This window comes from Oncorhynchus masou, chromosome 29, assembly GCF_036934945.1.
Source record: "Oncorhynchus masou masou isolate Uvic2021 chromosome 29, UVic_Omas_1.1, whole genome shotgun sequence".
In the NCBI taxonomy this organism is placed as follows: domain Eukaryota; kingdom Metazoa; phylum Chordata; class Actinopteri; order Salmoniformes; family Salmonidae; genus Oncorhynchus; species Oncorhynchus masou.
In genome coordinates this window covers 58,438,483-58,450,896 of record NC_088240.1, presented here as the reverse complement: position 1 = coordinate 58,450,896, position 12,414 = coordinate 58,438,483, and the positions used below count along the sequence as shown (strand labels likewise).

Genomic DNA, 12,414 nt, shown 5'->3' with positions numbered 1-12,414 from the left:
GTTTCCAGTACATTACAGATAATGCCGCCTGGATTTTGAAAGCTAGACCAGAGCTAGCTAACAAGCTTGTGTGCAGAGTGGCACCAATTTAAAAAAAATAAAAACAGGTCTTACCATTTAGTAGTTTTTATAAATTCAATGTGAAACGTGATAACTATAGTATCCTTAATTAACTAGCATTGCTAAAACAAACTAGTTAATTTCAACTGATATAAGATCTGATATTCTAACCACTTCCTCATTATTTCCCTGTTGCATAGAGATTTATAGAGCTAGTTATGTTTTATCTGTCCCATTTATAGCGTCTGTAAGCACATGGGCAGAGCCATTGAGACCGATACAACATTGCTATCTCTAAATCTCTATGCAACAACTGGTCAGAGAATGAGGCAGTGGATAGAATCTAGTTTTGTTTGATTGATGATCATTGAAATTAACAAATGTATAAAATATTGATTACTATGTATAGATTTGTAAGACTATAAATGACCAACCACCCAGTTTTGGTGTAGTTAGGTTTATTCCCCTGCTTTTGAGAGGAGCTGGCTACTGTACCGGAAGATTTCCAGCAATTGCGCTAAGCTAACTTCAATCTCTAAACTGCACGCAGAGATATATAAAAATGGTAATCATGAGTTCGTCTGACTCTGGGCAAGTAGAAAAACAACCTAAATAAGACCTAAATTAGATCCTGATGGACTGCCCCATCTGCCTCGCTGACCCTCAACATGGGGGCCCCTCTGGGTGCGTGCTTAGTCCCCTCCTGTACTCCCAAATCACCAACAACTGCCGAGCCACGCACGACTTCAACACATTAAGTTTGCCGACGACAGGACGGTGATAGACCTGATTAGGGCTGTTACGGTGACCGTGTTACCACCACACCAGCGGTCACGAGCCTTGAAGGTAGTCAAATTCTTTGTGACCGTTTAGTCATGCTAATTAGGCTTCTCCAAGCTCTGATGTGGCTGATGATCATTAGTAGTCTACCAAACTCGTTAACTGCCAGGTACTCAGCACTCTGTCCTTTTAATCACTCTGACAATGCAAATGTCATCAAAAATATCATCAAACACTTCATGAGAGCTCATGTTCTGCAACATTTCTATAGGCAATGCAATTGTGTGAGAAAACAGAGTGATGGGATCCTCTTCTTTTTAATAGAAGCCATCAGCTTTCTAAAGACTAGGTCTACTATATTTATATCTCAACTTTCCTAGTATTAAGCACATTGCTTGTCTTTGCAACAGGAGTATAGCCTATCTGGCGGGCATGAAAATGAACCACTGGAAAAGCATCCTCCATTTGATATTTAAGCATAGATTACATGTATCCCCCCTGTTTCGAGACAGGTGCATGTTAATGGTCCATTGTAAATCAAAATAAATTTCAGATCTTAGTTAGTATATGTAAAGAATATTTAAATCAAGAATAGTTTGAGTTACAATATTAGCCTATCACTTGTGAATGATGCCCAGTGTAAGGCAAGAAACAATGCATGCCTTTTTTTGCGACTTTAAATCATACTCAAATCAAACTTTTATTTGTCACATGCGCGAAATACAAGTGTAGACCTTACCGTGAAATGCTTCCTTACAAGTCCTTAACTCTTCTTGAACTGCACTGTTGGTTAAGAAAATATTTACAAAATAAAGTAACACAATAACATAACAATAACGAGGCTATATACAGGGGTACTGGTACTGAGTCAGTGTGTGGGGGTACAGGTTAATCGGGGTAATTTGTACATGTAGGAAGGGGTGAAGTGACTATGCATAGATAATAAAAAGCTAGTAGTAGCAATGTACAAAACAAATGGAGGGGGGTTGTGTCAATGTAAATAGTCCGGTGGCCATTTGATTAATTGTTCAGCAGACTTATGGCTTGGGGGTAGAAGCTCTTAAGGAGCTTTTTGGTTCAAGACTTGGCGCTCTGGTACCGCTTGCCGTGTGGTAGCAGAGAAAACAGTCTATGACTTGGGTGACTGGAGTCTCTGACAATATTTTGGGCTTTCCACTTCACCGCCTATAAAATAGGTCCTGGATGACAGGAAGCTTGGCCCCAGTGATGTACTGGGCCGTACTCACTACCCTCTGTAGTGCCTTACGATCAGAAGCCAAGCAGTTGCCTTACCAGGCGGTGACGCAACCAGTCAGGATGCTCTCGATGGTGCAGCTGTAGAACGAAGTTTCAAGTTTGAGGAAGAAAATTTTCACCATAAAAATGCACCTTTTTATAAAAAAGCATTAAATGCATTATCGCATTTGCGGTCCCTTTTGATAATGGTATTTTCCCGCTAATGGCAGAATTACAATAGTTCAACTTTTGTACTATGGGGGATAGTAGATTAAGATCTGTTTTGTTTGTTTATGCAGTAGGGTCTTAATTTCTGCTACGTTATCAAATTAAATGTAATTTTCCCAAACCGATAAGTTCTTGTGAATAGGTTCTGAGTAGAAAGTCATTAGACCATGTGACTTAGCTGATCTTGGGCCCGGTCTCTTCTTCCAGGTGTGGCAGTACATCACCCTGATGCGACGCATCTTCCTCATCGACTGTCCTGGTGTAGTTTACCCCTCTGAAGACAGCGAGAGCGACATCGTGTTGAAAGGAGTGGTATGTTATTTTTCTCCATCAATAATCTATATGGTTTTGTTTGTAGTAAACCATTTTTTATTTTATTTGAGCAGGCAGGGTTATGCAGTGAGCTCAATGTATTGGGACAGTGGGAAATAGTTTTGGATCTGTTCTCCAGCAATTTTGATTTGAAATGGTTAAAGTGCAGATGGTCAGCTTTTTTGTGTGAATTATACCCCCTTTTCTCCCCAATTTCGTGGTATCCAGTCGTTACTATCTTGTCTCATCGCTACAACTCCTGTACGGGTGTGAATTAAGCCATGCGTCCTCCGAAACACAACCCTACCAAGCCGCACTGCTTCTTAACACAGCGCGCATTCAACCCGGAAGCCAGCCGCACCAATGTGTCAGAGGAAACACTGTGCACCTGGCGACCTGGTTAGCGTGCACTGCACCCGGCCCGCCACAGGAGTCGCTGGTGCACGATGAGACAAGGATATCCCTACCGGCCAACCCCTCCCTAACCCGGAAGACGCTAGGCCAATTGTACGTCGCCCCACGGACCCCCCCGGTTGCGACAGAGTCTGGGCGCGAACACAGAGTCTCTGGTGGCACAGCTAGCACTGCGATGCAGTGCCCTAGACCTCTACGCCACCCGGGAGGCCCAGATGGTCAGCTTTAATTTGAGGGTATTTTCAGCCATGTTGGGTAATCTGTTTGGAAATTACTTTTAGGGTACAAAAAATATTGGGACAAATTCACTTGTGTATTAAGGTCGTCAAAAGTTGAATATTTGGTCCCATATTCCCAGCATGCAATGATTTCGTCAAGCTTGTGACGCCAAACTTATTGGATGCATTTTTTGTTTGTTTTAGTTGCGTTTCAGGTAATTTTGTGCCCAATAGAAATGAAAGGTAAATAATGTATAATTTTGGAGTCACTTTCATGGTGAATAGAATGTTTCTAAACACATATATATTAATGTTGATGGTACCATGATTACAGATAGTCCTGAATGTATAGTGAATAATGATGGGCGAGAAAGTTAGATGAACAAATATCACCTCCCCGTCCCAAAAATGCTAGCCTCCCATGTTATTGTAATGGTGAGAGGTTAGCATGTCTTGGGGGTATGATATTTATGCGTCTTAACTTTCTCACTGATAGTTTTTTTTTTACTTCCATGTCTAAACCTGTAGCATTTCTAACCTAACAATTGTATCATTGTATGCTTCACTGCTGTTTCCCAGGTGCAAGTGGAGAAGATCCGTAACCCGGAGGAGCATATCCCGGCAGTGCTAGAGCGGGCCAAACCAGAGTACATCCAGAAGACGTACCGCATCCCCACCTGGCGCTCCCCAGAGGACTTCCTGGAGAAACTGGCGATGCGCATGGGCAAACTCCTTAAGGTCAGGGCTTGTGTCATGTTAATTCAAGCACACTGTAGGGAAAACATTTGAACTGGAAACAAAAGTGTTTCTTATTGGACACGACCGGATAGTCCCTCCCTGTCGCAGTCAGTTGTCTCGTTTGGTACTTAATTAACATAACCCTGGAGTGTATCAATGGGGGCTGAAGTCACAGTACATGGTAATTGTCTGTAGGCTGTTGGTCGCCCCAGATCTGTTTGTGCTTCATAGCCAACTCTTATGGTTGTTGTTTGGCATGCTAATGACCATAGGGATTGGCAAGATGGCACAGATCTGAGACCACCAGGTTACATAGCCTGGGCTGCTTGTCTTCATTTCTGACCATCTTTCATCTGTCTGAATTATCTTTATAACTCTTTGTGGTTAAGGGAATTTGAATGTCACAATATACTTTAGTCCTGAAAGGTGTGTTATATTCAGGATTTATCCTTTGTGTATTTGACAAGCTGTTGGTCAGTGGTAAAAAATGATCTTCCCAAACATACACTCTGTTTTTGTATGGGCCATTTTTTTGATCCGTCTGAAATTCTACACTTGACCCTAAAGCTTACTAAGCTTATTTGGAACCCATCAATCCCAAGTGGCACATAAAGTCTATGTAAGGACGCTCCATTTATTCCTACTTTATTTTCTTCTCATGTTTCCCTAATGCATGATCTGTTGCAGGGGGGTGAGCCAGACCTTCCATGTGTCTCCAAAATGGTGCTGAACGACTGGCAGAGAGGACGCATCCCCTTCTTCGTAAAACCCCCTGGCTGTGAGGGAGAGCATGAGGTGAGGGGTGGACGAACAGCTGGAGTAAAACCCTCTCCCTCACAGACGAAAATAAAGAGACATTCTCAAACAGCAATGTTAGCATATTCTGGTTATAGTCTGCCACCCTCTGGCTAAATGTAAAATATCATCACAGGACTTGCCAAGATTGGGCAAGAGTGCAAGCATGGTCACATTGACTGTCTTTGCTCAAGTTTTTTTTTTCTACATTTGCTTTATTTGACAAGTAAAAATATATAAAGCTGCTTCCAGCCAGGGCCAACAATGCATACATTAAAATGATTGAGGCTAAAACCCAATGTCTTATTTCTGTTGTGGTCCTCTCAGATGAGCAACAAGATGGCAGGTGGGCAATATTGTCCACTCAATGTGAAATGTACACATGGTCTGCATGCATCCCGATTCTCTACCTTTCTCCTGAAGTGTGGACTTGCACTCTCCCCATTGGATTGGTGTAAGCATTGGCTGGAGTGAGTTTCCATCATTTTTAAATCCATGTCGAATGAGTGTGCAAGTGCACACTTCAGGAGAATCAGAACCTAGCCATGATTATGAAAGTTGTACTGATTGGTGTGTTGTTTTCAGGGCAAGGATGTACTACCAGTGGAGGGGGCACCAGAAGCTAGAGTGTGTACAGGAAGAAGGCACAACAGAGGAGCAGAGCTAGGAGGTGGTGGCTGCAGTGTCGGCCGAGCAGGAGGCCCAGCAGCAGCAGAAACACAAACATGAGCAGGTGCAGAAGATTCTCTCCAACGTTCGGCAGAACTTCGGCAAGATCAATGTGGCGCCCGAGTTCAACGATGAAGACCTGGCACCCGTGCAGACCGACTACCTCGTTTTCTCAGACCTGTCCGGCTCGGATGTGGATGAGGAAGAGGAAAATGGAGATGAAGAGAAGGGGGATGGGGAGACAGCAGCTGGAGATGCTGAGTGTGCCGCCACCACCCCAGCCGGTCAGCCTGCCAAGGTGGAGGAAAAAAAGAGTTTGCGTGAGACTATCCGCAAACTGGGTGGGAAGATTGCAAAGTACAAGCAGTTCCTGGACCGGGCCAGACTCAAGCGCTTCTCCGCCATCCGGTTTGTCTTCTCCGTTCTCCCCACCACTTATCATTTCAGTCTTGTTCTGAAGATGTGCTTTATTATTTTCTAATAAACCCACATCAACCCCGATTCTTGTCCAAAATACCGGCATAGCTCTGTCCCAAGTAGCACCCTATTCCCTATATAGTGAACTACAAAAGTAGTGCTCCATGTAGGAAATAGGATGCCATTTGGGATGAAGCCATAGAGAGATGAAGGGTGCCTAGGTCCTTTGAGGTGAAACATGCCTCGTTTTTCACTGTCCAGGCACCTGGGGATTGGCAGCTGCTCATACCGTTCTGTCTGATAGATGGGGTTTTCCATCACCATTTATGTCATGTTCCGCGGACTCACCAACTGTCTTTCTCGCTGGTGAACTTCAGCTCATGCCCTCACTCAACAACGTCAAATAAGAGTCGTCTGCGGCCAATTTGCTTTCCATTGTCGGCTCAGCGAATTCCAACTGGACTAAACTGTCTGGATGTGCAGGGAGTAATGAGGTTATATGTGACGACTCTTTCTACTGTTCTTTTTTTGTTCAGGATTCCGAAGGCACTATCTGACAAAGTGCTCACAGACATGAAAGTGAAGCAGGCGGCGAATAAACCTCAACCTAAAGGTAGCAACTTCATTTCAACTTATTAGTGATTTTCCTTTGTGGGCTTACCTGACATCCCAAATGCAGGGGTTAAAGTTGTCACGGATTTCTCTCATATGGATTCTTTTTCCAATTGAAAAGGACTGGAATTGGTCAAACTTGTAGTTTAATACATGTACAAAATGATCCACTTTCCCTAAAAGCATAATGGTCATGATTATTATTATTTTTTTTTACATGAAAGGGGAGGTTCACTTCCTTCCGCAGACATTTGATCTGAGATCAACTTAAGTTTCAGTCATGGGATTTATTTTATTTTAACCCGGCAAATGTATTCCATCAAAGAATACAAGGGCCTTCTAGCAAAATATGCACTTTCCTTTACACAAAGTACAGACTTTATACAAGTCTTCATGGATAGCAGCAGATAAAATGTATAATTAGAGTAGGTATTTGGCCAAAGACCACTGTCAAACTGACACCAAACAAGCAATCAAACCATATAAATAGAATGGGAATGTCCTATTAAGTGTTTTAGGAATTCCATGCCTACGGGTCATCCACTTACTGGCCAACCTTTTGTTCCTCAGCTGTAACACAGGTTGGCAAGAAGAGGAAAACTGATGAGGCAGAGGAGCTCACGCGTCCAAACAGAAATCTAACATCCAAGCAGGTACCGTGTGTTCACTTACCCCGCTGTTTGACATCAAACAGGCCTATCTATCTAGACTGGACGCCTCCGATGGATGGCCGCTCCCCTACCGCTATTGTTAATGGAATGAAGAAAGGCACTGTTCTTCCTCAGGCTTAAATCTCCCTCATTTGTCTTTCCCCCCCTTGCAGAGGAGAGCAGCGGATCGTGCTCAGAAGGTGAAGAAAGTTGGAATGCGCTATTATGAAACACACAACGTCAAGAACAAGAACAAGAACAGAAAGATGCCTACGGTGCCCAGCGAGGGCAAGAAAGCCAAGAGATTGAAGCACTAGTCTGTGGTCCAAGAAACCAAACTGGGACATTTCTAATAAATATTTATTTTTATGACCCTGTCATTGTAATGAATTGTTTTAAGGTGTCTTGGTACCTACCCTTGGTATCTTGATGTAAAGTGATTTGGGGAAGGGGCATTGAGTGAATTAGGTTTTGATTAACCTCTTATTAATCAAGTGAATCGCTTGATGCATTAACCTGATCCTGAGTGACCTTCAGCGAAGTGACTGATCACTTTCGTCAAACTATTACTTAAACTCATATGGAGCTTCACTGAGAAGTGAAAGGATGGGTCTGTCATCCCCCCAAAAAAGTACACTTGTACTGCATAGCCTGGGTGCCAGTCTGTTTTCTTTATTTTGCTAACTGTCAAATTTGGCATGACAATTCCATAAGGAGTTGGCTAGAGAGCAGAAACACTGGCACCCAGGTTATGTACCGCACTTTTGGAGGAAAAAAACATCAAGTGATGTCATACCATAAAATAAAGTATATGAACAAAATATTTCATTTTTTAATTTTATTCTGCTATAGTAACGCAAGGCTTTATGGTTATGAAGTAGACTTCTATTACATAATGCTGTGTTGGACCATCTGAAATCTGCTGGATATAGATCACTTGTGGAATGGAGGAGTCACTTTTTTGGGGCAATGATCCCCTCCAGCTGGGCCTGTAAAGGATAAGAAATTTAAATGTTAAAAATATCTCATATACATACACCAATTTGAAGGGATGTCCACATACTTTTGTATTTGGCTATTTCAGCCATACCCGTTGCTGGCAGGTGTATATATTTGATTACACAGCCATGCAATACACAAACATTGGCAGTAGAATGTCCTTACTGAAGAGCTCAGTGACTTTCAACGTGGCACTGTCATAGTATACCACCTTTCCAAGAAGTCAATTTGTCAAATTTCTGCCCTGCTATAGTTGCCACGGTCAAATGTAAGTGCTGTTATTGTGAAGTGGAAATGTCCAGGAGCAACAACGGTTCAGCCACGAAGTGGTAGGACACAAGCTCACAGAACGGGACTGCCGGGTGCTGACGCGTGTAGTTTGGAACTCCCTACAGAGTTCCGAACTGCCTCTGGAAGCAACGTCAGCACCAAGAAACTGTTCAACGGGAGCTTCATGAAATGGGTTTTCCATGGCCGAGCAGCATCGGCTGGAGTGGTGTAAAGCTCGCCGCCATTGGACTCAAGCAGTGGAAATGCGTTCTCTGGAGTGATGAATCACATTTCAGACAAACCTGGGTTTGGCGAATGCCAAACAAGTCTCAATGTCCTTGAGTGGCCCAGCCGATCGAACATCTCTGGAGTCCTGAAAATAGTTGTGCAGCAACGCTCTCCATCCAACCTGACAGAGCTTGAAAGAATCTGCAGAGAAGAATGGGAGAGACTCCCCAAATACAGATGTGCCTAGCTTGTAGCGTCATACCCAAGAAGACTTGAGGCTGTAATCGCTGCCAAAGGTGCTTCAACAATGTACTGCGTAAAGGGTCTGAATACTGAAGTAAATGTCATTTTTTTCAAAATATAAATTAGCAAACATTTCTAATAACCTGTTTTTTTTGCTTTGTCATTATGGGTTATTGTGTGTAGATTGAGGGGAAAAACGATTTTAGAATGAGGCTGTAACCTAACAATGTGGAAAAAGTCAAGGGTTCTGAATACTTTCCGAAGACACTGAACAAAAGTATAAATGCAATATTCAACAATTTCAAATATTACTGAGTTATAGTTCATATAAGGAAATCAGTCAATTTAAATAAATTCATTAGGCCCTAATCTATGGATTTCACATGACTGGGATAACAGATATGCATCAGTTGGTCACAGATATGTTGTTGTTTTTTTTAAAGGTAGGGGCATGGATCAGAAAACCAGTCAGTATCTGGTGTGACCACCATTGGCCTTATGCAGCACGACATCTCCTTTGCGTAGAGTTGATCAGGCTGTTGATTGTGGCCTGTGGAATGTTGTCCCACTCTTCAATGCCTGTGGTACAGTTTGAAACTGGGATTCATCTGTGAAGCGCACCCTTCTCCAGCGTGCCAGGGGCCATCAAAGGTGAGCATTTGCCCACTGAAGTCCGTTACGACGCTGAACTGCAATTCTGCAATTCAAATTCTAAAGTTGTGTAAACCCAGTTTCATCAGCTGTCCGGTTTGCTGGATTCAGAAGATCCCGCAGGTGAAGAAGCTGGATGTGGAGGTCCTGGGCTGGCGTGGTTACACGTGGTCTGCGGTTGAGGCCGGTTGGACGTACTGTTAAATTCTCTAAATTGTTGGAGGTGGCTTATGGTAGAGAAATATACATTAAATTCTTTGGCAACAGCTCTGGTGGACATCCTTGCAGTCAGCATGCCAATTGCATGCTCCCTCAAACATGTTGAGGGAGCGTGTGGTCTTTTATTGTCCCAAACACAAGGTGCACCTGTGCAATGATCATGCTGTTTAATCAGCTTCTTGATATGCCACACCTGTCAGGTGCATGGATTATCTTGGCAAAGGAGAAATGGTCACTAACAGGGATGTAAACAAATGTGTGTACATTTGAGAGAAATAAGCTTTTTGTGCATGTGGAAAGTTTCTGGGATAATTTCAGCTGGTACCTACACATTTGATGATGCATGTATATTTTTGTGAAGTATATTTCAACTGACATCAATTGATCGATATCATTTCAAAGACTTTCTATGAGTTAGGAAAATCCTGCCTTCCTTATTTGGCGTGACAATGCCCATAGGAGTTGGCAAGACCACACAATGATGATGACTGAGCACCTTTACCTTGAGCTGCTGGTTGGTTCTCTTCAGGAACTGAATCTCCTCTGTGTGTTTCTTCTCCTCTACTTGCCGTCTCTCAGTCTCCCTCTTCTCAATGGCCTCACACTTGGCCTTCTGCTCATTAACCTGTCTCTCCAGGTCCCGCTTCTCGTTCTCCAAATCGGAGATCTACACAAGTAGATGCAAATCAAATTCACTTTGGGGTAATAAAGGTTTTAAATCATTCAATGGTGCAGCAGTCCATTCACTATCTTTTTTAGCTTTATCTGTGGTAAAAAAGTGGTAAAAGCGGAGCGTTCTCTGACGTCATGGGCTGGGTTTAGACAGGCAGCCTAATTCTGATATTTATTTTCAATAATTTGATCTTTAAAACCAATCAGATCAACTCTGAAAAAGATCTGTGAAAAGATTATATGTGATTGATCAAAAGACGCAATTAGTGGGAAAAAGATCAGAATTGGTCTGCCTGTGTAAATGCAGCCATGAGGGCCAGGAAGATGGCTCCCTCTGCTGGTCTACACTAGCTTGGTTGCTTGAAAAGTTTTCCAGTGACACTGCAGACAGGTCAAGCATTCTAAACGTAAAGGTCAATCTACAATGATGCAAAGGTTGGAAAATGCTCATTTGTGTGCGACCCATTTCCTTACCCTCTTCTCCATGTCAGACTTGCCCTGCTCAGCCTGCAGGGCTTTTCTCATGCCAAAGGCCACACTGCTCTCATACAGTGTCTGGTAAGCAGCAATGGTCATACGGATTTCGTCTCGCACACGCAACAACAGCAGTCCTCTCTCAGCACAGTTGATGGTTACCTGTCTGATCAACTCATCTACAGGCAATCAATGGCTTAGAGTTTTAAACACAAACTCACAGTGCAACATTCTTTAGGACCAGTTTCCCAGACACAGATTAAACCCAGTGAAATTGCTTTTTAGTTCAGAACCAGCTTGAGTCTAGCCTAATCTTGGTCCTCTTGGAAACTGGCCCAGTTTTTAGGATTTGTATCCAACACACTTTTCTACTATTACTACCATCCATGCATCTCATCTCGCTTCCCCCTCTCTCCTTACCGAAGCACTGGGAGTAGAGCTCCCTGCGGACTGGGCAGATGCCCGTCTCCCTGGCTTGTCTCTGCTGCAGCTTCAGATCCAGCTGCTCCTGTAGGTGCACCACGTCCATGCGGGTACACGGCGTGCTGGACACCTGCTGCACCCACAGCTGGTTGGTCTCCATCCATTCCCTGTAACAGTGGTAGAGCTGAGATTAACACAGGGTTGCCAAATTTCAGGTTTTGCGAAGCTGGGAATATTGGTTAATTTCCCTAAGAGTAAAAAAATAGGGAGAAGCGTGTTATCAGTAAAGATGTGTCCGTGTCATGTCATACCTGGGTGGTAGGATGGCATTGAGAATCTCCTCGGTTTGCTGTTTGTTGGTATCGGCTGAGGGGGTCTTGGGTTTGGGTGGAGGTGGCACAGGGCCAGTCATGGCAGGCTGTTGTGGAGCCACTTTCAGGGGTCGTGCCTGAATTTGCAGTACACATCATTTTGATTAGAAGAACAACAATCTTCAGCCAATTTGTTGAAAAAATAAATAATTGATTGACATCTCTCACAGCTCACTAGGAACATTGGCATACCATTGATTTCAAAATAATGACAGTGGACATAATGTATGTTAGATACCACTGTATGGATACATTTAGCTACTGTAACTAACGTTAGCAGCCAGCATTAAAAACGTGTTTTGTTAACGTTATCCTACCTTTGGAGACTTCTTTTCTGTGTTTCTGCTCACCAAGACTGGGTTGTCATATTTCAGCAGAGAATCAGCCGGAGGAATCATTGTGATACTTTGATTACACTACACATAAAGTGTTTTGTTGTAGCAGGTAATGTCTCAAGGAATGTGTGTTGTTGAAATGTGAATTGAAGACGTTTAATTGTTTATTTTTACCATGGCAACTTAATTCCATGCGCTACTCACTAACCTATCCGAGCTGCTCGAAGGCATGATTCAGAGTTGTTTCAAGCCTTTGACGCTATGAAATGGGGAAGGAAAATTAAGTACAAACATTTAAGTATAACATTGTGTAGGTGTATGACCTTATTGAAAAGATGATATAATATGTCTGCAATATTACAACGGAACTAAAGTGAACTAGTCCATAGTCACGGTGAAA

At 43.0% G+C, this 12,414-nt stretch overlaps 1 protein-coding gene and 1 pseudogene across 1 annotated transcript; one reads left to right on the top strand and one right to left on the bottom strand.

Annotated features, from left to right (window-relative positions):
- The window catches only part of LOC135520101 (nucleolar GTP-binding protein 2-like), a 33,766-nt pseudogene extending 25,814 nt beyond the window's left edge, over nucleotides 1–7,952 (top strand).
- Nucleotides 7,953–7,966: 14 nt separating this feature from the next.
- dnali1 (dynein, axonemal, light intermediate chain 1) lies at nucleotides 7,967–12,408 on the bottom strand. Its single transcript, XM_064945436.1, has 6 exons — nucleotides 11,997–12,408; nucleotides 11,620–11,756; nucleotides 11,306–11,475; nucleotides 10,886–11,064; nucleotides 10,242–10,406; nucleotides 7,967–8,118 (listed from the first exon to the last, which is right to left on the bottom strand). Exons 1-6 carry the CDS (start codon nucleotides 12,075–12,077, stop codon nucleotides 8,083–8,085), a joined length of 768 nt encoding a protein of 255 aa, XP_064801508.1. The 5' UTR covers nucleotides 12,078–12,408; the 3' UTR covers nucleotides 7,967–8,082.
- Between the last annotated feature and the right edge of the window lie 6 nt (nucleotides 12,409–12,414).

Coding starts and splice junctions, on each gene's coding strand:
- dnali1 (XM_064945436.1), bottom strand. CDS start 12,077: ATGATTCCTCCGGCTGATTCTCTGCTGAAATATGACAACCCAGTCTTG. Junction 11,757..11,996: donor CAGAAAAGAAGTCTCCAAAG/GTAGGATAACGT, acceptor CTGCAAATTCAG/GCACGACCCCTGAAAGTGGC. Junction 10,407..10,885: donor AGTCTGACATGGAGAAGAGG/GTAAGGAAATGG, acceptor CTACTTGTGTAG/ATCTCCGATTTGGAGAACGA.